Here is a 25,207-nt window from a genome sequence, read left to right as displayed (position 1 = left end):
CATATATGGACTTAAAGATCAAAAAACCACATGACCATCTCAATAGATGCAGAAAAAAAAATCTTTGACACACTACAACATGTTTTCACGATAAAAGTTCTAGAGGGCAGGACTAGAGGAAAAACATATATAGATAGTAAAAGCTATATATGGCAAACCTACAAGCAACATTATTCTAAATAAAGAAACATTGAGTAATCCCATTAAAATTAAGAGCAAAACAGAGCTGCCCACTACTCAACTACTCCCTTGCAATACTGTGCTATAAGTACTAGATGGATCAATAGACAAAAAGAAAATTACAGATATACTGCGGGAAGCATGTGCAGCCGCATGGGCCAAGATGGTGCCCTGGCCCATTGCCAGGCCCCGTGAAACCCACATGTTTACTACCTTGCCTGAACATGCGCAGTGAAACTGCATGCGTAAGCTGCCTGCCAAGTTAGATTATTCCTCGTGATCAGGATCTGTCAGCCTATCTGTGGCCAACCTGAGCTGGTGCCTAGAGCGTGTGTGATTCCGATTGGATGAGGTGGTGTGGAGCGAGATGAGGTCAGTTGCCGCTACTGTATAAATATAGCCCCTGCCCTAAGTAAAGAGAGAGCTGCAAGTAAAAAGGAAGCTGCGGAAGCTGCGGAAGCTGCGTGAACCCGTCTTGGTGTCTGTCTGTGTCATTCTTGTCTCTGTGGGTTGGAGACAGCGGCAGTATACTAATAAGAAAAGGAGGAGTCAAATTGTCTCTATTTGTAGATGGCATAATATTATACATAAGATATCCCCAAAAATTAAATGTCTAGAAATAATCAACAATTTCAGAAAAGTGGCATAGTGTACACTCAGTAGCTTTTCTCTAGACCAAGAGAGACATCATGAGCACACTTCCAATTAACAGCATCAAATACAACAGCATATCCTGGAATAACACCGAACCAAGGAGGTAAAAGACCTCTACAATGAAAACCTCAAATCTCTGAAGAATTGAGAAAGATGTAGTGTTCATGGATTAGCAGAATTAATATTGTGAAAATGACCATCCTACCAAAAGCAATTTACAGATTCAATGCAAACCAAATCAAAATCTCCACAACATTCTTCACAGAAATAGAAGAAAAAAATCCTAAATTAATATGGAACCAGAAACAATTCCAGATAGCTAAAACAATCCTGAGAAAAAAAGAATACTAGGGGATTGCTATTGCAGATCTCAAGATATACTACAGAGTCATAGTGACCAAAGAATCAAAGAACAGAATGATGCTAGCACAAAGCAGACATGATGCAACAGGACAAAAGAGAAGAACCAGCAAACACACGCGCACTTGTAACCACGACCATCTGATATTGACAAAGGCAAATGCATTCCTACATTACAGAAAAGACAACATCTTCAACAAATGCTTCTAAGAAAACATGTCTACACTCAGAAGAATTAAATTAGACTCATACCTATAACCCTGCATAGTAGTTAAATACAAAAGTATTAAAGACCTCAATTTAAAACCTGAAACACTAAGACTGCTAGAAGAAAACATGGCAGTACCCTGCAGGGAATGGGTGAAGAAAAGGACATTCTGAACAGGCTCCATAGGATTTAAGGCTAACAATGGATAACTGGAAGCTTCGGTACCGCTAAGGACACAATCAGTCTGGTCTCACAGAAGGAGAATCTTTGCCAGCTAATACATCTTAAAGAAAATTAATAACCAGTGTATACAAATAACTAAAAAAAAAAAACCCTACAAAAACAACAACAACAACAAAAACCCACAAAAAAGCCAAGGAAACAAATGTCCCAAATTAAAATATGGGTTAGATTTTTTTATAGAGAGTTCTCAATTGAAGAAATAAAATTAGCTTAGAAATACCTCAAAAAGTGTTTATCATCCTTAGCAATAAGAGAAATGCAAATTAAAACACCTTTGAGAGTTCATCTCATTGCACACAAAACGGCACAAGTGTTGGTGAGGTTGTAGAAAAAGAAGAACCTCGTTTACTGATGGATGCAAATTAGCGGAGCCACTCTGGAATCCTAAAAAACCGAAACTACTCCCAGATACAGATACAGGAACTGCAGAGGCTCTACGGCAAAGGCTAGCTAGCTCAAAGTGTCTGAGGTGGGTTCTATGGCAAACACATCACACACAGACCGCAGTGAGGTGAGAGCCCAGGCTGGAGGTGTCCCCGCCCATGTTGTACACTGATAGTGCTCACAGTGAAACACCAATAAAATCCACAAAAGCATGAAAGCAAGGAGTAGGTCATCATCTGGAGAAGGGATCACAACAGCTATCTCAATCAGGCTAACACGAGGTAAAGAGCCCCAAATAAAAGAACTTACACTACACAGCAACCAAAGGTAGCTAAGAAAGCCTCCAAGAGAGGGTCAAGGACGGAACCTTGAATAACTACATTCTGAGATAAAAGGAACAACAAGAAGAAAAAGGAATTGTGAGGGGCAAACAAGAGAGATTCAATGTCAAATGTTCTCAAGAGGAGAAAAAAGAAAAGAGGCGATGTCTCCACCTTCAGAGAATTTGAGGGGATTAAACTGAAGAAACTACTGTGTTGGACAATCAAGGAGTCATTTTGCAACTAGTCAGAGACAAGCTTCATTAGAAGAAAGTCAGGTTCCAAGAAACTAAGGGTTTTTATTTGGAAGAGTTTGAGAAAATCAAGGTAACCATGCATAAAATAGCCTTTTAAAAAGTAGAAATGAAAAGAAAAAGATGGCGTTAAAGCTCAAGATGAAAGTGGTGAGTTAGAAAAGAGAGGAACATGATTTTGGGAAAAGAAAGCAGTTTCTGTATGGGTCAGGGTGAAACCATGAGAAAGTAGGGAGACCTGATGGATCAAAGTCCCAGAGAGATCTACAAGGACAATCTACAAGAGTGAAGAGATCAATCTTAGAAAGGCAAACTTGAGGCTAGGACTACAGATCAGGGCGGAACAGCTTAGCATGTGTAAGGCCCTGGTATGGATTCCCCAGCTAAGGGAAGTATGTGTAGTACGTGTACGTGTACCTGTATGTGTGTGGAGGGTGGGGTGTTATTTTGATATGAACAAAGACAACAAGAACTGAACGTGAAAGAAAGATATGAAGGAAGGTGATAAAGACATGGGGATGAAAGAAGATACCACACTTCCTAACTAGAAAGAGAGCAAGCTCAGTCACCTGAGCTGCCATGGGTTAACAGTTTACCTGGTATAAGGGTCACTGAATCAACCAAGTAAGAGCTCATGGTTAACTGAACCATTCTTATGTTTTTACCTACATTCTGAAACATAACACAACAGAAAACAAACAGTAAGGGCCTTAAAGGATTAGTCACATGTATAAATACTGGTTGGTGACTTGAAAAGTTCAGAGGTCATCTTTAGAACATGACCAAATATAACAAGAACTGAACATGATCGCCATGCCACCTCCTAGCAGGCTGCTGATTAATATACTTACCCAAAAGCAGAAAGGAAGGCACAGTCATCATGCAAAATACTTGCTACTCTTTCAAACACTCTGTAATTTTCTGAATCCTTCTGCTCAAAGTATCCAATGATATTTCTCTTACTGCGCTGTAAAATAAAGCATCCAATTATTTTGCAACATATAAAATTGTAAGAGCATGCTGCTTAATTTATTCCTTATTCTGTAACTCAGGTAGCTCGGTTAAAGCTCAGTTAGTTCAACTGAAGAATAATTATGGATGCAGTGATAGCATCTAATGCCTAGTCCAAAACTATGAACAATTGTGCTGACTTAAAAACAATATGCTACAATAAAATATAACTGTAACTTTAATAAAAATGCATGAACTCAGACTCCTCCATGGGTCCTTCATCTGCCTCCACATAGCACTGTATATATTTACTGTCCACTCTCTATGTAGACAAGTTCTTAGGGCTGTGCTTGCAGCCAAAACATTAAGGTATGGCATATTGTCTTGTTCAGGACAAAAAAGGGAAAGTTTACTGCTTGCTCTGAAATGGCAAGCCTAGCCACCCCTTCGTGTGTACCACAACCTATGGCCTGTATGAGCATCCACAGTGGCCCTTTGCCACTAATAGGACTTAGGGGCTGGAGGACAGCAATAACAAGATAGGCTCATCAGATCACAAGGTTTGCTGTGATGTGAGCCATAAACATCCTTCATGTCTGGCTCAGAAGCCGTGTTCCTCCAACAGCAACCATAAAATGGGAAGTGGCTAATTTATTAACTTGCCACTTGATAGAGACTGGAATAAGGACTAAACACTATAGTTTATGCTTTTGGTGTTTCTGTGTTATTTTTTTTTAAATCACTTATTTTACAAAGAAAGGGATTTGCTAAGTTTATCAAGAGAGGTTATTTTAAAGGACACTAAATTGTAAAAAGAGCTGAAATAGTGATTAAAGTAGACACTGAAGGTAACAACCAAGGGAAATGGGAAAATTTTGGTGTATGTGTTTGACTTAAACTTCTATTTAAAATTCTGGTTCCCTTTGCCTACATAAATCAATTAGTGCAGCTTTCTTGTATGCGACACATTTTATCTGAAGTTTGTTAAACATTAGCGATTCCCTTGAGAATGAATCCCAGACAAAGTCTTTCCAGTTTGTATATGTCAAGTATACTGCAGTAACTATAAGAGAACGTGCAGATTCTATATTGCATTCTGGTTGTTTGCATTAATTACACAGGCAGTACACACTTCATCCACCATAAGTAACTTACATCAAGATTGGTGACTTCATCTAGACTCTGAATCTCGTGGACTGGGTTACTTTTCTGTTGCCTGATGTAGTCTGCAAGCGCTTTCACTGATCGCTGGCCCCTGTATTCTCTCTTCATCATCATTCCATTACGAAATAATTTCAGGGTTGGGTATTTGCTTATCCTGTACCTCTGGGCTATATCAGCTAAAAGAATATATGAAAGGAAATTAGCTTTAGCACTCAGCCAGGGTGAACCCAATAGTTTAACAGTCAGAAACATTACAATTACTTATGATATCTCTTTTTTCCCAGTGAAAGAGAAAAGAAAATACTTTACACTGGTATCAGACCAGACTCTGGACTCACTGCCTGGACTTAAATTCTGAATCTACTGCTACAGGCTCCATGACCCTTTAATGTGCATAAACTGCAATGCCCTCACTTTTCCTCTGTTACAGGTAGGGTGACTTCTATTACAACAAGGTTGTTTCATGAATCAAATGAGACAATGCAAATATATCGCATAGCATGGCACATGGATCAGAATATAAAAACAGCAATACAATAATTTGCCTTGTGAGGTAGGGTATAAATTAAAACTACATGGCAGTTGCAGCACATAAGCTAGGAGGAGAGTGATAAGCAGGAGGTAAATTACATTCTACATCCCACAGCCTTTGCAGTGCTCAGAAAGAGGCAGAAGTACTTACAACATTTGCTAAGTCAAAGCTGCACTGTTTCTCTCCAGGTCAAGCATTTAGAGAATACTAAAGGAATATTAGAAGTTAAGGTTGGAGTTCTCAAAAGAGATGGTGGATAAAAGTCTACGTGCAATTTAGATCACATAATAGTCTCGTAAAATCCATACAGGATTTATGAGGAGGAAAGCACAATTCATTAGCAAAGTTTCTTAAATCTAAATTATTAACCCAATGTTACACATTTAACAAAGCCATAGCCTGTCTGGCTTAGGAGCTGATTACTTCAGAGTGAACCAGTAAGTACATCCATTACAAGAGACAAGCTACAATATGGTTTGAGCCCTGCTGGGCAAAGGATGAATGAGAAAACATGGGATGACAATGGGAGCACACATCCAAGTCTTTAAATACACAGAGGTCTTCCTAACAGGGCAAAGATCACAACAATGTGGATTAGTCACATATTATTAGTCACAGATCTCTTGGGATCTGATGCCTCTTCTGATGTGTCTGAAGACAGAGACAGCATACTCACATACATACAATAAATAAATCTTTTCTAAAAAATAAAAAAGTAAATAAAAAAAAAGAAGAAGAAAATTGAAAGAAAAGAAAGAAGGAAAAAATGAGAAATGCTATGGAAGAAATTTAGATTTCATTCTAATATTTGGTTTTATAATTCTGAGCTTGAAACCATGTATTTACCATGAGTATAAAATATTTAAAACATTAATACCAGTATTGCTGCTTCGAAATTTAACAGATTTTTGGTAGATAAAGTATTTGCTCAGCCTACGGGAGTAAAATACAAAATTGAGAAACACTTCATGCTATCAACCTGGGCAAAGAATGTTTGGATAAGACTTCTGAAGTACAGGCAACAGGAGCAAAGAGACAAATGGGATTATCTCAAACTAGCTGAAATATCCAACAAAGGGGAGATAGAACATGTAGAGACATATGCAGTGGATAGGCACGATCCCCGGTTGAGGGATGGGGCCAGAACTTCTCCTGTCAAACGGAACTGCAGGGATAGAGAGTGGAGAAGAGACGGAAGGAAAGGCCATCCAGAGACAGCCCCACTTAGGGATCCATCCCATCTGCAGACACCAAACCCATACACTATGACATTTGAAATGTAAATAAATAAAATAACCAATAAAACACACACACACACACACACACACACACACACACACACACACACACACACTGATGCCAAGAAGCCCTTGCTGACAGGAGCCTGGTAGAGCAGTCCCCTGAGAGGCTCTGCTAGAGCCTGATCAATAGATATGCAGACACATGCAGCCAAACATCAGACTGAGCGCAGAGACCCAAATGGAAAAGTTAGGACAAGGACTGAAGGAGCTAATGGGTTTGCAACCTCATGGGAAGAACAACAATATCAACCAACCAGACATCCCCTGCCCCCTGAGCTCCTAGAGACCAAACCACCAACCAAAGAATACACATGGAGGGACCCATGGCTCCAGACTCATATGTAGCAGACGATGGCCTTGTCAGGCATCAAAGGGAGTGGGGAGGCCCTTGGTCCTGTGGAGGCTGGGTGCCCTAATGAAGGAGAAAGCTAGGGCGCTGAAGCCAGAGTGGGTAGGCAGGTGGGGAAGCACCCTCAGAGGTGAGGAGGGGGAAAAGATGGGGGTTTGTGGAGGGAAAACTGGGAAGGGAGATAACATTTGAAATGTAAATAAATAAAATAACCAATAAAAAACCACACATATATAAAATAAAACAACACACACACACCCCACACACAAAAGCTCTTACCTAGCAAACAGAACAGTTTTTAAGAGTTACAGAGGCAATCTATTGACTGGAAAATATATGTAAATTAACACTGAACAGAGTTAACACTCAAAATGTATAAAGAATTCAAACAAGTATACTGTAAAAATACAAGTAACTTAATTGAAAAGTGGGTAAAAGATCTTAATAGATAGTTCACAAAAGTAGGTCTATGTAGGTCTATGGGGGGAAATGCCACCACCACCAACCATCGGGGAACGGTAACTTAAACCCACAAGGAGAGACTAAGAAGCAGCACAGAGGGAGAAGACCATGTGTCTAGTCTAGCCTGGCCCCAGCAACACACAGGAAAAGTACGAGACACCATACACTCCAATTAGACAGACTTTAACAAAAAGACCAAAGATAACACGTGCTGGCAAAGAGGTAGAAAAGGGAAAAGTTTGCATTACTCTTGGTGAGAATGGAAAAGAGCTGAAAGAGTCATTATAGACAACAGTGTGGAAATTTCTTAGAAAATTCAAAGGAGAACAATGTTGAAGAGAGCACACTCCTATGTTTACAAAAGCACTAGTCACAAAGTTGTTTTCAAGATAGAGAATCAGCTAAATACCTCTGCCCACCACTAATGAGTGAGAAAAGCAAGAGTAACAGATTCCAAGCAACTATACAAATAATGACTCTTTGTCACTTGTTACAACACGGGTAAACCAGGAAGGTCTAAGTGGTATAAATCAAGCACAAAACCGTGATGTCACGAGATGTGGAATCTAAAAAACAGTCTGATTTTAGAAACAAGAGTACAATGGCAATTACTGGAGACCAGAGTAAGTAAGGGGCCAGGGAAGCTAAAAAATGCTGGTCAGAGAATACATACACACTAGAAGGACTAAATCTAGAGGATTTTGTACATCAAGGTAACAATAGTTAATGATGCCATGCTAAGTTTTGAAAATAGGATGTGTTATGAGCTTTTACCATTAGAATCAAAACCATGAGAAACTGCATTTGTTAGTGACCTTTAACCATTCATGTATATAAAACATATGCAGCAAAAGCATTGCATTTATTAATTCATAAGAATAAATAAGCTGGGCGTGGTGGCGCATGCCTTTAATCCCAACACTTGGGAGGCAGAGGCAGGCGAATTTCTGAGTTCGAGGCCAGCCTGGTCTACAGAGTGAGTTCCAGGACAGCCAGGGCTACACAGAGAAACCCTGTCTCAAAAAAAAAAAAAAAAGAATAAATAAAACCAAGGTGACTCAACACACTTGAATTGGAAGTGATACTGATTTCCTTTTTAAATTCAAGTTGTTTGTAGTGCCAAATATACACAAAACCAGGCTCTTGCCTATGAAGGTGACCATTTTAGCACTGAACAACAGCCCTAGTTTAGCATGAACTTTTAATATGCTTTTCTCTCTCAATAGTGTTTGTGAAGATCTTTATTCTGATGGCTACTATCAATGACTTACTTAATGCCAATAAATATAAAGACTTAAATAAATGGAAACATTTTCATGAAAAATACAACTTACAAAACTCAACCTATAAGAAATCAAACATATAAATGGTCCCAAAATTATTGAAGAAATTGAAATTGTAACTCAGCCCCTGCAACACACACTTTCCTTGCCACTTTCATTTAGCAAATACTAGAAAAAATCTTAGGAGCCAGAAATGTCATGTAAATTATTCCAGCAGATACTAATAGATGAAATACTTCTCGACTTGTTTATGTTTGCATGGTATTTTTTGAGTAAATGGATTGTGGAACGAGAAAAGTCCACATTAACCTTAAAAACGGATGTAAAATTATCAAATAAGCTAGCAAACTTATTTTAGCACTGTATGCCATGGAGAATAAATCGAGATCAAGCTGGATTTAACCTAGCACTTCAGTTTAGATTAATATTTTAAAATCAGTTAAAACAATTCACAACCCTAAAGAAAGAAATATTGTATTACCTCAAAAGGAGCAGAAAACCATTCAATAAAATTCAACACCCATTCACGCTTCAGAAATAGAAGTGAATGGCTTCCTTTATCTGAGAAGAAGATATTTAAATAAATACCAAATAACTTGATGAAACACTAAAAGCTTTGCCACTGATGTCTGCTTAGAGCTTTTAGTATAATATGCTGGCAGGGGCATATTTACATTTTAAAGAACAAGCACACCAATCTACAGCGGATGCTTCACTGCCACACATCTACTGCTTCACTATAATAACTAGCAAAAATTGAACATTTTTTAAAAGTATATTTTTAAAGATATCAAAAATCACAAAAGCCACAATGACTAAAGAAACTGAAATGTCCCCCAAAGAAAAGACCCTTTCTAGATAGCCAAGATCACAGCCACATTCTTCCCTAGAGGTTTCCTTTTGGAAATTAAATCGGCAGTTGCAGTTTAGGACTCTGTGTTACTCCTGAAAAAGCAAAAGAGATAGAAGCTATGAAGCCTTTCCCAGACAACACACCTGGCCCAGCAGAGGAGCCTGCGAGGGCCCTGAGACACAAAGCATAGTCTCAACGGGCACTTACTGAGTGCCAGGGCAACCCAGGAGACTGAGGGCAGGTGTGGAGGAGAAGCAGGCAGAAAACAGAGGAGGGCTGCTCTAGCCTGGGGTGCTTAGGGGACAATGTTTACTCAGGCAAGGATCCTGTAACCCTGAGTCAGGATCACACACTACCACCAGGCTTGACAGATTTTGGAGTCCCATATAGACAAGAAAGCACTTTGAGGTTAAATACATTTTGGTTTGTTTTTTAACAGGGTCTCACTATGCAACCCAGGCTGCCCTCAGATTTGCTATGTAGCCAGATTAGCCTTGAATTCATGATCCACCAACTTGTATGCACCATCATACCTGGCAAGATTATGGGTTTTTATGACAAACTAGGAAAGAGGTTCTTGTAACATACACAAGAAACAAATGATCATATGGATAAAAAGAAAGAAAGAAAACTGCATTTTAAAAGGACCATCAAAAAATAAGTGAACTAAAGAAATTGTTCAATTTATGAATCACAGATGGCCAATAAACATAAAAACATGCTCAGCTGTCATCAGGAAGCTATTGATTAAACTACCAGATGAAGGTTTTTGTCCACCACACTGGCAAAACCAAAACTAAATCCTCAAAATCTATACTGAAAATATCAAGCCCTACAAAGATCCTGTCCTGTACAACTTAAGTGTACAGTCAGTGTTAATATAAATGAGGTGAGTGTCTAAGCTTCCAGCAAGGGGTGAGCATATCTGGTCTTTATTTTACTACTACCAAGGGTCCAGCAGAAAGGATCTGTGACAGACTAGCACAAAAATGACTAATATAATAGGAGTGGTTTTATTATAAATTTGCAATCTAAGAACCAGTTTGAAAATGAACAGTAAAAGATTCTACTAGAGACAATATAATGCTTTCAATTTTCTTTTTGTAAAATAACATCTTAATTAGTTCTTTGAGAATTTCATACAACGTATTTTGATCATTTTTACCCCTCTCCCCTAACTTCTCCTAGATTCTCCCCAAGCCCTACCTACCTAACCAAACTGCATTCACAGTTTTGGTCTCTCTTGTTTTCCCCTTTTAACTTTCTAAAACTGATAAATCAATGAGTGTAATGAAAACTTAATACACTAAAAGAAAAAGGTTTTATACAGCAGAGGATACTAAGATCAGAGAGACCCTGAGGGCCTGCAGTTCTATTAACAGCATTTGAATGCTATCCTGTCTGTGATAGCTTGGCCAGATAGCTATGGGGTTGGACTTTGAAAATATTCACCCAGCAGAAACAGAAGTACTGTAAAGAACTGCTGCTGGACTCCTGGTATAGGCTGCCAGAGCCTGTTTCCATACTCTGCCATTCTAACCATCAGGCTGCCTTAAAAATCTGGTTATGAAGAAAAAAGTTAACTAATATTTGAAGGCTATTAGGAGACTAGTCAGTGAGTTAATTCTCAAACATCACGGCAGCAGGTGTGCTGCACAATGAGGTAATTTTTAATTATTAAGAAGAAAAACCCTTAAAATTACATTGATCAATAAGTCCAGACAGAAAGGTGACTGTTCATAAGCTTTGGCCAAACGTGATTTTAAAATAATTACAGCTTAACATTTTAACAATGTAACAAAGAATGACTTCAGGGGTATAATAAATGCTTTTTAAAAAATTAACTAGATAGATCAAATGTTAAAATGAATGTCAAAGGAATTAGAAATTTCAGGAGGTTAATAACTTCCTGACTAGAAAATTAGCATGTACTTTTCTTCAATGGTCACTAAGTTTTCCTTGATGAATTCCTCCTACCTGTCTCACAATACCCAGGAGGGTTCCAAATGGGGCAAGTATGTCATGCTCTTGTCCCAGCTATGGCCCACTATTATTATATCCAGGTCAGTCCAAGGAGGCATATGGTTTCATCAGAAGGTTCTCACTGCAGAACCCAGGAAAAGGACAACTGCTGTTTCCGTATCTCTTCCTATTCTCAAACCATAGTGCCCTAAAACAAGCGTCCTCCCCAAGAAACACCACCAAAATAAAACTCCAGACAGAAACATTAAGTGGCCTTGAGGCTTACTTTCCCGAGTAATGCAGTGCTGGGTGGTTTTCTATATAGTTGTTTATTTTCCAACTATTTTTACCGGGACCAACAGAATTCTGTCTTACACACATGAGCTAATTATATTTTTGGCGTTCTTTATGCAGGATTTATGTACAGGTCTCATAAAAGCTTAATTTTAAATAAGGAAGGTTCAAGTAGTACTGGAAGACAGACAGATAAGAGTAACTTGAGTATATGGTAGCATATTGTCTAATTCAAGGACAGAGAGCATTCCAAAAAAATGCTAATGGGAGGGTAGATGATTCTGCACTGACCAACAAACACTGAGTGTCCCTGCTTAATGCCATACAGACTCTAGCCACTGGAGGTCAGTAGAGAACCTGGTCCCACCAGGGGCAGACTGACAGGACCTTCCATATGGAAAGGCAGCACTAACATCAGAATAGTGAATTATATTCCCACACTCTCAAATGAGGAGACTGCAGATGACATAGATTCATGTTCTGCAGTAGAGGCAAGAGTATGTTTGAAGCATGTGCATACACACATATACATGGAGATACAAAATATGCATATTTGACAAATGCTTTTAGAAAAAAACTATAAAGAAAACTAATCACTTGTAATCCAGCCACCATTATTAACTATTCCTAGCCTCTACAGAAAAACCACTATTAATATTTTAGTTTTTACCTTGCTGACCTTGAATAAAACCTACTTAACCAGCAGTGACATTTTAATTGAGAATAAAGCAAATTCTCCAGCCAGTCAAACAGGCAAGTGTGCAGTCACTCACTGTGTGGAAACATGTAAAAGCTGACTCAGCTCGCATGAGTCACACGAGATTCTGAATGAATGTTCCTTCCTTGTAAAACACACAATAATTTCTGCATGTGGAGATAAAATAGTTCCTTATAATCAATGAAGAGTTAGATGTGGAAAAATACAGAAGAAACTCCTCACATGTACTGTTAGAGACCTGAGATAACCAACTTAAAGTACCAGTGTATCTGTCATGCTCCAGTTATTGGTGGGCATTCAATAATCCATTCATCTATTCAATTACCAGAAGTGAACAAGTCTACCTGCTAGATACCAGAGTTGGTAAAGACCACTACAGAGGTGAGGCCCATAGTCTTACAAGGCTCACATTTTACTGATTTATTTATTGAGACAATATTTTACTATGTATCCTAGCCTGGATGCATAGCCTGGAATCCCCAGTGTAGGCTAATAAACTATATGGCTCGCCTTGAGCCCACAGAGATTCATCTGCTTTGCCTCTGAAATGCTGAGGTTGAGCATACGTGCCAGCACACGTGGCCTTCTATTTCATTGCTACCACTGTAACTAATGTGACTACGTCCAATACTGCTCCTGTTTACACAGGACAAACCCTTAGGAAAGCCTTAGACCTCCAGCAAATAGCATATACACCAAAACCATGTGTCAGTGTGCAGCTCCTTGGTATAGTATAAGAAGCTGAGATTCTTGCCACCCCATCTAAAGGATACACAACAGCATATATCCTGATTAGAGATGTAGTTTCCCAAGTCCTCTAGACAGAGAAGAGGAGGGTAACTGTCAGAATAATGGCAAAAACAAGACCTGACATCGTGCTCTTCCGTAGGACCAGTAAGGCTACCTGTTCCTGTCAGCTCGGGGACAGAGACAGTTGGGATGGGACTGAGCTCAATTTCTGTTTCTTTTCTAGTAGCCATGACTTCATTTTCAAATGAAAAATTTTAGGAGCTTAAGATGAAATATAAGTTCTACATTGGGGTTGCAATAAAATGAAACAGTAGATGGGCTTCCTGATGGAAGTCCAGCTCATATGCTAACCCTTTCAGTTGCACAGAGGAGAGCAGACAGAGATAAACAAGGGTGTGTGCAGATCATTCCTGAAACACAAGTGCCGATTGGGTGGAACTACTCCACCCTCCAAGTCCTCAGCACGGAACGGAACCTTTCACACAATGTCCTTACTAAGAAGGGTACATAAGGAAGTGAGGTTAAAGGCAGAGCAGAACGCTGTCTGAGTTGCCAGTGGGTAGGAAAGGAGCTCCACGGAAAAACAAGCAGCAAACCCAGTGAGTGGCTCCTGGAATATGCACTGAAATGAATGTCCAAGATGCACCAACAAAAAGTCTTCTAGAGAAGACCCCCACCTGTTTAGAGATGAGTAGGTGCACTGCCTTCCCAAGAACGTCTTTAAAATACCCGCGTGATGCTTTGTTTTTTTAATTGGCATTTTATTTCTATACTGGTTTGGCTTGTAATTCTGTTGTTTCTCAACTTTATAATCTCACCTCATCATCAATCTTAAGGTGGGCTCATTAGAAAAGTGTAAGATAGCATTTACAAATATTTCCCCAAATGGACTATGCAAGATTCAGCTCAGAGAGATGTCACCTTTACGCATACCTGCCACACCATAGTGAGATCTTCCTCACACGCTTACCTGTCACCACACAGCTTGAGCTTACAACGGAAGTACTACTTTTCCTTCAGGTTTATATCATATCCTGAGAGAAGGCTTCCTTCCCTACCCCATCAGAGTAAGCTATGCTTATTAATATAATGCGTCACAATAATTAACACTGCCCCTTCAGAGTTAGTTAAAGCAGCATACAAGTGTATTTTGCTATATCTCTAGGACCTGTCACATGTCATTACAGAGAATTGGCACTTATGCTCTGGTTGAGTAAATACCATTAGCTAACTCAAAAGACTGTGGTGACCATAGCTGAGGCAATGTATGTAAGAACAAACTGAACTCCACATGAGCACTCAATGAGCAGGCTCACGAGTTCATTTAACTAGAAACTCTTCACAGGAGCCTCTCCGATACACACCACTATGACTCTGGATGAGACGTCTGAGTGAAGCAGTTGAGTCAGAACAAGACAGACAGCGTGAAGCACAGTGACAGGCCAGAGCACACTCCCAGAATACCTAAGAGGAGACTAATAGAATGAGTCGTGCAGAGTCAGGATGACATCTTGATTCTCCATGCTAGGAAATGGGTCCTCTGACTCCACAGAATTAATCCCAAAGCACGAGCACATGAACTTGTCTGTACAGAGTATGGTAAGGAGATTCTGACCACAGGAAGGAAAACTGACTTTATTTGTATAGAGCACAATTATTTTCACTAGAAAGCTATGAAAATTCTATATTAAAAACTGCTGGAATTAAGTTTCAACACAAAGCAATACAAAAGTGTTAATTTTAATCCCTACATATTAACAAAAAAATGCAAAATTTTAAAATTTAAAAGCCAAAGCCATTTATAAGAGTATCAAAAACTGAGACATAGTTAAAAATACATCTCACATCAGGCAGTGGTGGCACATGCCTTTAATCTCAGTACTCAGGAGGCAGAAGCATGCAGATCTCTGTGAGTTTGAGGCCAGCCTGGTCTACAGAGCAAGTTCCAGGACAACCAGGGCTATACAGAGAAACCCTGTCTTGAAAAATAAAAACAAGTCTCATAAAAGATGTGCAAAGCCTCAGTGTGGGAGGAACCTAGACAAACCCAAACTGAAAAATATTCTACAAATTATATAACCAATACTTCTTGGAATTGTCTAGGTTCTGAAAAATAAAGATTTTTTTTTTTAAAATGGCCAGAAAGAGCCAAGATCTGACAAGTCACTACCCTAGCCTGGACATCAGTGGAGAGCTGGTCACATCTGTCAAGAGTATACTGAGGACACTGACAGTGTCATAACATAAGATGGCAGTGGTAGAGCCAAGTAAGTAAGAAAACATACACATATGTGCACACATGCAATCAATCTAAAAGTAAAATAGTCTAATGTAGGTTGTATGAGTATCAAAGTACTATATGTAGACTGGAAAATGAGAAAAAAATTGCTGAAGCTGAAAATATTTAAATACATTGAAAGATTAAGAATGTTTGTGGATCAAAAGACTTAAGATTACTACAATAGTAACTTTCCAAACTGCTCTCAATGCAGTCAACTCTAATTAGAAACCCAGGATCCCCCTTTGTTGTTAGAAACTAACAAGCTGTTTCTAGGATTCATGGAAATTCAATCCCACTAAAACAGTCAAAGCCACTCTGAAAAAACAAGCACAAAGTTGGAAGATTTACACCGCTTGTTTTCAAGACCTTCCATAAGCTGTAACAACTCACAACATGCAGGATGAGTAGACACTAGATCAACAGTACAAAAAGGACCAGAAATAGAGTCATAAGGACAGGGCCAGTTCACTTCAACAAAGATGCTAAGGCAGTTAGTGAAAGAGAGGCAGAGGTTTTTTGCCAACAAGTAATGACAGATCTGTTTAGCAACTAAATACAACAACAGATCACCTACCCACTTTAACTCATATATTGTTCCACATATAAAAGCTAACTCCAAATGAACAATGGGCATAAATGGAAATGTTCATACTGTGAAATGTACTGAAGAAAACATGGCAGAAAAAAAATTGAAATATTGGGGGAGAATAGACAACTTAAGATACAAAATGTATGATCCATTAAAAATTAGTAAGTAGGATTTGATCAAAATTGATAACATGGGCTCAGAAGGATGGCTCAGTGACTAAGAGTACTTATTCCTCTTGCAGAGACTTGACCTCAGTTCCCCACACTTACATGGTGGTCTACAGACAGCCCTAACAACAGTTCTAAGAGATCTGTCTCCCTTTTCTGAAGTCTACAGAAACTATACACACACATGGTCTACCTACCTACCTACATACAGGAAGATAAAAATTCATACACATAAAAAAATCTAAAAAAGATATTTTAAAATTCAGGACATGCCCTTGCAAAGCCATTTAAACTCGGTGTGATGCCACAGGTCTACAACCCCAGCACTTTGAAGATTTAAGTAGGATGATTACAAATTCAAGGCTGGGCTATACATGTGCAAAAATATATAAATGCAATGTGCTGAGTCTGTTGACAGTTTCTTGTATGAGTGATTTTAGGGTTGACCATCTGATGCTGAGCTACATATTAAGCCCCAGGGTAGCCTGGGCTACTTAGAGGGACCCTCTCAAACAAACAAACAAACAAACAAACAAAAACCAAAGGGCAATGGCTACAGCTACAACACAGCTCTTATACCCAATGTCCACATGACACTGTAGAAGAGCAAACAGAAAAGTAGTAAAAACCAAAGGACTAGGAAGCCTGCTGTAAGATGGTCTCCTAGAAACAACAAGGAAGCTATATCTGATAGCTAGAGCAATATGGCTGCTAAATAAGACCTAAACATTGAAAACACCAAATGGACATACTATCATAGAAAGGGGATACTCATGGGACCCCACTCCTTAGACAAAGAGTTACAGGCAATTAATGACAGTTCAAAGAAGGAAAATTAGTCTTCCTCAGAGACGAGTTCCCTAATTGGTTACCCAGCATCAGATGGTCAACCCTAAACTCAACAGACTCAGCACATTGCACTTATATATTTTTGCACATATATAGGTAACAATAATTAAAGAAAAAGAGGCCATGAGTGGAGTCTGGGGGAATTAGAGGGACAGAGGGTAGAGAGGGAAGGGGGAAATAAGCTAAGAATATTTTATGTTATAAATGTGTCAAAGTGGGGAGAGGGGAGAAAGAGGATTATAACCAAGCCTGACACCTTGAGTTTAATCCCCAAGACTCACATGGTGGTAGGAGAGAACAGATTGCTCCAAATTGTCCTCTGACCTCAATATGCATGTTATGGTATGCACAATACATAAAAAGAAAACAAATAAGTAGAATAAAAAAAACTGAAAACAACAAAAAGCAATCCTGAACAAAGCTGAAGTATCACATATTTCCATATTTCAAGCATTATCACAGAGTTACAATAAAACTGTCTGACAGAGATCATGGTATTGAAGAGAGAACCTGGAAATAAACAACCACATACACCATCGACCACTGTCTTATAAGCAAATCAGCACCATCTAATCAGAGCAGGAGGAGATCTCTTCAACAAATGGTTCCAGACAGCCTGGATATCGTATATGCTCATAAATAAACCTAGACTTTACCTTACTCCACACATAAAAATTAAGTCAAATAGTACCAAAGACCTAAACGTAAGGCCTAAGATTGGAAAACAAAGTATAGGAGAGCTTACTGACACTGAATTTGCTGTGATTTCTTAGCTATGATACCTAAAACATGGCCAAAAAATTAATATGTACAAACAGATAAATTAGACTACAACAAGATTGAGGGAACAAAACTATGCATGAAGACATAACCAACAAACTAAAAAGACAACCTACAAGATGACAAAAATATCTGAAAGTCACATATGTGATAAAGATTTCATATACACACTGGTGACCACAGAAACACCACTGATCCACTTGGGTCAATTTATTCCAGTGGTTAAATGCAAATCTTGGGATTTTGGGTAAATAGTTTGTTGTGGACTCTGTTAGTGCTCTGACTAAGTGTTTTGGATCTCTTGCTTTGCTTGCATGCCAGTGTTACAAGTGAATTTTCACTTTTAACAGAATATGCCTCCTGGATTCTTTTTTTTAATTAGGTATTTTCTTCATTTATATTTCAAATGCTATCCCAAAAGTCCCCCATACCCTTCCCCCGCACTCCCCTACCTACCCACTCCCACTTTTTGGCCCTGGCGTTCCCCTGTACTGGGGCATATAAAGTTTTCAATACCAAGGGGCCTCTCTTCCCAATGATGGCTGACTAGGCCATCTTCTACTACATATGCAGCTAGAGACACGAGCTCTGGGGGTACTGATTAGTTCATATTGTTCCACATATAGGGTTACAGACCCCTTCAGCTCTTAGGTACTTTCTCTAGCTCCTACACTGGGGGCCCTGTGTTCCATCCAATAGCTGACTGTGAGCATCCACTTCTGTATTTGCCAGGCCCCAGCATAGCCTCACAGGAGACAGCTATATCAGGGTCCTTTCAGCAAAATCTTGCTGGCGTATGCGTTTGGTGGCTGATTATGGGATAGGCCCCTAGGTGGGGCAGTCTCTGGATGGTCCATCCTTTCGTCTTAGCTCCAAACTTTGTCTCTGCAACTCCTTCCATGGGTATTTTATTCCCTACTCTAGAGACAAATGAGGTATCCACGCGTTGGTCTTCCTTCTTGATTTTCTTGTGTTTTGGAAGTTGTATCTTGGGTATTCTAGGTTTCTGAGCTAATATCCACTTATCAGTGAGTGCATATCAAGTGACTTCTTTTGTGATTGGGTTACCTCACTCAGGATGATATCCTCCAGATACATCCATTTGCCCAAGAATTTCATAAATGCATTGTTTTTAATAGCTGAGTAGCACTGCATTGTGTAAATGTACCACATTTTCTGTATCCATTCCTCTGTTGGGGAACATCTGGGTTCTTTCCAGCTTCTGGCTGTTATAAATAGAGCTGCTATGAATATAGTGGAGCATGAGTCCTTATTACCAGTTGGATCATCTTATGGGTATATCCCCAAGAGAGGTATTGCTGGCAGATATAACTTTCAAGAGTAAACAATAATGGGTTAGAAACATCTGTACTATGGCTGTATTGGGAAAGTTCCTCAATAACAAGAAACTTGTAATAATGTAATTTATTTTAGAAGTTATTTGGGGCTGGTAAGATGGCTCAACAGTTAAGAGCACTGACCGCTCTTCCAGAGGTCCTGAGTTCAATTCCTAGCAACCACTGATGGCTCACAACCATCTGTAATGAGATCTGATGCCCTCTTCTGGTGTGTCTGAAAACAGCTACAGTGTACTCATATACATGAAATAAATAAAAAATACTAATAAATCTCAAAAAAAAACAGTAGGTGACAGAAAGCTGCAGTTTTATTTATTTTTTTAAAAGAAGCTATCTGTCTAAAATATAACATAAATGATGGACGTAGTCAGTTCAATCACAGAAATAACTAATTCTCTCCCCCACAACTGCGAGTTTGAAAGTACAATGATTCAAAATCACTGCTGGTAGGGACTCCGAGACTCATTTGCATTGTAACCTCTAATTAAATACAAAAGAACAGGAAGATCTGAATGCTGAGTCCACTCCACGCCTGGCTTGCTGTCAGGGGCAGGGCAGGAGGAAAGCAGCATGGAGACACCATCTATGCTTCTACCTACGTCTTAGTCTTATTGCTCTCTTTACTTAATCCAGCCGTGAATCCTAACAGAAAACAGCATGTTTGAAATGAGAAGCTGTTAGAAAATGCTTTTGTATACAGCATTGAACAGTGCCAGCAAATCCTCAAAATGTTCTCTGAATGGGACAGAAAAGAGGAAAACTGCTCTGTAGAAGAAGCATGTGGTCAGACCAGGATTCTAATTCCGACTTAATGTATACTAAGCTGTGCAACACTGCTTAAGGCACTTTATTTCTGTTTCTTTGCTTGGAAAACTGGAGTCAGACAGACAGACAGTTCGACCATATGTTCAAGAGCAGAATAACAACAATCAGTAGGTCAAGTATAAAGGGCAGGAAATTTGCAGAATAGGAGCTGGCTTTGTGTATAGTAACTTTCCAAGAACTCAATACAACCAGGCTTGTAATGAGTTGATGTCTTCTAGAAACTGTCAAATGTATGACATATAAAGATTACTAAGTTGTTAAGTCTCCACAACTGGGAGCACAAGAAAGAGAGAAAGTGCTGACTGAGGAACTCACAGTGCTGCTGATGCTGAGATGAGCTAAGACTCCATTCAACACGAGACCTACCTAGGTCAACTCATTTGGTGCTCTGAGAAGAGAAGGCTGGGTACAGAGCACTTGGGAGGAGCACCAACTGCTAGCTCATTAGTTCAACTTAGAAAATACTGCTATTTATATTAAAAAGCAGAGCTTACACAGTGCATTCCACACAGACAAGCAAAATTCAAGAAAATAGATTTTTAGAGAGACTAACCAAAATCTTTTTTTAATAATTTAATACTGATTGCAGCTCATTACACTTCAAATACAAAGCCAGTCTTCGAATAATCTTTAAAATAACAAATAGAAACACAAAAAATCTGACACTGTCTTATTTTAAACAAGTACCATATTTTAGTCTTATTTAAATCGAATATTATATTTTTGCATGTTTCTCAGAGAAACAAAAATCCCCACTTGTCTTCCAAAACTATAGTTCAATTGTATTTATTGATTTTAGCGTTTGCTTTGGTAGAAAATGTAGTTAGTTATAATTTGCTACCTATATATTTGAACTGCTGTATCTTAATTAAAACAAAGCAAAATCCCACAAATGTTACATAGGCAACATGAAAAGATGAGATATTAGAAATTTATACTAGGTTCCAATCCCTTTTAGATTTCATCTTCTCTGAAACCAGGGCATTTGAAAAAATAAAAAGTTTGTGCATGTGCAGAGGAGGGTCAGGACAATTTCTTCCAGCCTTCCTGCTCAGTTACTTACAGTGCTGATCACAATCAACTCTGGCAAACACTACTTGATTTTTATCTGGATATTCTTCCTTAATGACATCAGATGCTTCCTCAAAAATTGGATGCAACATCTGGCTGAAACGACACCTACACACAGACAAGCACACCAATTAGCAGGGAAACCCAGAAGACACAGGATCGTACGTCAGTTATCACTCATTGATGTTTAGAATCCGTTCAATAGACAATGTGTGAGACAATCACACCTTCAATTTCATCATGGTTCTGAAGTCTGTCAGTGAGTGAGAGGAAAACAACTTGAATTCAAAGAATGTTCTCTGTAACTGAATGCTGTGTAAAGTATCAAGTTGGTTTGTTGTTCCGCCTTATGATTAACTAACTGCCAGTGTTATGGCGCATATAGCTATGGGCCCTCACAGAGGCCATGACCCAGGCCTGCAGCAGGCCTCTAACCCACACTGCTAAGATTTGAGTGTTTACAGAAAAACAGAGGTCAGTTTCTCTGGACAATGAACACATTTCCATGTTACTGGAACTGTGAGTTTATTGCAAATGCTGGGTACTTCATTAGTTTATTATATACTTAGTTTATTACAGACATGTGGCTACTTCATCAATCTCAGACACTAGTTAACATACTAAATAAAACAGTTCTTACAAAAGAATATATGGCATATAATTAGTGTTTTCTCTTTAAAGTATATCCTCACATTAAAATAGGCCTTTGTATCTGTAAACATATAAACATACTACATCCAGAAGTAAATATTAAAATTCCTTGGCCAGGCAGTGGTGGCGCACGCCTAGAATCCCAGCACTTGGGAAGCAGAGGCAGGCAGATTTCTGAGCTCGAGGCCAGCCTGGTCTACAGAGTGAGTTCCAGGACAGCCAAGGCTACACAGAGAAACCCTGTCTGGAAAAACCAAATAAATAAATAAAAATAAAAAAATAAAATTCCTAAAGACTTCTTGACCATGTTTCTTCCCCCAACCCCCAATACCTATTTAAAAGTCAGGCAAAATAGCTACAATTACTTCAGGAAACTGTTACTTCTAATCCTAATTGCTCCTCATTAGGCCAACCATTTCAGAAATACTTAGTGTGGGTGATTAAATGGACCTGAGGGGGAAAGAAAACAAAGTGTACACACATAACCAGCTGGGGAAAATGGACACTTCATGGGAAAAGGTATCGAGGATATGGTAAGACTATAATTGCCCTTATGTACCAAGACAGTGTCTTGAAGAAGCCCATAAATTCTAATCCATCTGTATCTTACATATATTGGCAACAATCCATAAAGAATATATGCAAGGATGCAGAATTATACCCCCTCCCTATTTCTTCTTCTATTTCTCTCTAGCCTACTCACCTGACTCCCTAAGGAGATGTCCTAGAATATATCAAGGAGACACAGTCTGTATCTTCAGAGTCCTGCTTTCAAGTGGTTCTTTCCTCTTTAGCATCTTAAATCTCCCGTCTGGGATAGGTAGGTAGGGTCTGTGCACATTATGGACCGTGTCTTATTTGACCACATATTCTAACAAGCATTCAATAGATGTCTGTTAATGAGCAAGCTGATAAATTCAAAAGCTAGAGCAACTGGAACCCCAGGTCTGTGAGTACTTAAAATTTTCTGAAAATAGACTAGGTAGAGGGCAGAAGAAGGCAAAGACAAGGCTTGACTGTGGTTCTGAAAACTTTAGATGTGGTCTAGTAAAGAATTGATGGAAGGCGTCTGGCTTAGGAGCAAAGGAAGACTCATATCAAGAGTTCTCTGGACTGTTCAGTTATGCTGTCCAGTTAGGTTTTAAAGCAGATTCATGTTTAAAATAGTATCATTTTATCTACTAAAAATTTAAAGGGGAAAGTGAAATAACAGGTCAATTCTAGTATCAGAGCAGCTTCATGTACATGTACATGCTACCTTTACACAGGTAACACAATAAAACCAATAGACCTATGATAGAGTCTCATGGTCTTCTGAACATAATCTCCAATCTAGGGCTTAAACAATCCTTAACAAATCAACTACAGAGGACTTTGGGGTCCTTTACAATTATGATTTAGTGGGGAAGAAATAACCTTTAGGTTTAGACACACCTGACTTTAAATCTCAGATCCACCACTTATTAAGCAGATGGTCTTTCTGAACCTCAACTTTCTAAATCTAAAACAGGAATTACAATGCCTACCTGCAGGACAATCCCGAGCTTAAAACAATGTATGTAGAGTTTGCCACACTCCCAGCTTTACTAAACACCAATGCAGTTTACTACTCTGAGGCATTGCAGTAGTTCCAGGCAGTTACGTAAGAGAGCCAACTAAGAGAACGAAGTCTAACCTCTGAAAGCAAACACAGCAAGCCTGTCAGCAAATTACTCAAGTTTTCTCCATTAAAAACAGGAGCACTCATTCACCATTAATAGTGGAGGACATTCTTTAGGTAGTATGCTTTCTCAAGTAACTGCCACAGTCCACTTTTCCAACTCATATTTTGCAACAAAGTTAGCACATGTACTGAGAATTCCTCGGGCAAGAACGCTGCATTCTAATTTGCCCTGTGCTACAATCTGATCAGGTCATCCTTACCTGTAAAGTTTGGCCTAGATAATCTTCTACCAAGTGGTATGACTACCATTAATCCTAATTTGCCTTTAAAAATTATAACTCCATTATACACTTTATAAACAGTATTTTTCTGTGTATCTTCAACTTTTTATTCAAGTTCTTTAAACACTAGTATCAAACATCAGCATTCACTCAGGAGTCACCGGTATGTGCTTATGAGGCATGTAAGTGCCTAAGAATGGCATTTTAAAGTGCAGTTATGATAACTGTCTCCACAAAGCAAAGATGGTATTTGGGAATAGGGCCTCAGCCGGGTAAGCCTGGACTACGGGAAATACAGATGCTTCCTGACTGACAAAAGAACTAAATCCAAGGAGTCTAATGTGAACTGAAAATATCTTAAGGCGAAAATGCATTAACTATGCCTACCCTCCAGACAGCACAGCTCAGAAACAGCGCAGTGCAGAATATTAGTTTCTCACCCTCATGACCCCTTCTGCTTGGGAGCTAGACCTTGTCATCACAGTGTGCCACAGGCAGAATACACACTGCATGTCACTAGCTCAGAGTCACAATTTAAAGTCCAGTTTCTATTGAATGGATAAAATCTTTATACAATAGTAAAATTAAAAACTCAAATGCTGAATTATTATTATATTGCAAACTGGACATATACAAGGTTTCCTAATCAGACTTAAGAAGAAGGTAGGAACACTGATATATAAAGATGACTGGAACAAAGTGGCTCTTAACCCAAGATTTGAAAGGTGGTTAACAAGAAAAGAAGTGAGTGAGAACAAGAAGTGACTCCCAGGTTGGGAAGACAGCAGGAGATCAGTGTGAGAGAACACATTTTCACAGAAACTGAGGAAAGCTTGGAGTGGCAAGCAGAACATGAAAGCAGAAACAAAAGATGCAACATGAGGGGCCTTCTAGGTCAAGACAAGGGGCTTACATTTTAACCTAAAAATTAAGGAGATTTAAGGTACACTGTGAACGTAATTAATCTGTCCTATAGGGAAGAAATCTGCCTAATATTGCAGAGAATATTGTAAAACCGCATAATATGAAAATATATAAATCCAGAGTATATAAACTCTGCCTTATACTGCAGAGAATATTTGGAAACATGTAAGACTAGAGGCACAGAAAGCCAGTGGAGGAGACTGTCACAGGAAACTAAGGTAATACAGGGCCATAGCCCAGACAGAGAGGTGGCAGCTGGCAGATAATAACCCTTGTAGGGAGTAGATGAAAGCAACGATGCCCACGTTTCAAATTCATCTTCAGTTATTCTTTAGCAGACTTCAACCTTAAGTTCTAGATTCTGGGAATACTAGTAAGACACTGTTTCTGCCCTCAAAGTCCGTTTGGTAGGGCACCTCAGATTAAAAAACAATACCTAAATTGAACATTTCTAATTTGAAAGTCTGAAATTGCAAACGATAAAGTTTCAGATATTGGAATTGTTTAGGCTTTGGATTTTTTAATTAAAGACACTCAAGTGTTAAA

General features: G+C 38.9%; 1 protein-coding gene across 2 annotated transcripts in view; it reads right to left on the bottom strand.

Annotated features, from left to right (window-relative positions):
- Positions 1 to 25,207, bottom strand: part of Erp44 (endoplasmic reticulum protein 44) — an 83,631-nt gene that overhangs the window by 22,358 nt on the left and 36,066 nt on the right. The window contains exons 4-6 of one of the 2 annotated variants that reach the window (XM_021160872.3): positions 21,135 to 21,250; positions 4,710 to 4,894; positions 3,455 to 3,570 (exon numbers count right to left, since the gene is read on the bottom strand). In XM_021160872.3, coding sequence (XP_021016531.1) covers positions 3,455 to 3,570; positions 4,710 to 4,894; positions 21,135 to 21,250 — 417 coding nt within the window. The remainder of the gene's footprint in view (positions 1 to 3,454; positions 3,571 to 4,709; positions 4,895 to 21,134; positions 21,251 to 25,207) is intronic. The other variant, XM_085839305.1, reaches the window with a different exon arrangement.

This window comes from Mus caroli, unplaced genomic scaffold, assembly GCF_978045245.1.
Source record: "Mus caroli unplaced genomic scaffold, Mus_caroli_1 scaffold_6, whole genome shotgun sequence".
NCBI classification, from domain to species: domain Eukaryota; kingdom Metazoa; phylum Chordata; class Mammalia; order Rodentia; family Muridae; genus Mus; species Mus caroli.
Note: the sequence above shows the minus strand (reverse complement) of the source record. Positions and strands in the feature narration are given on the sequence as shown.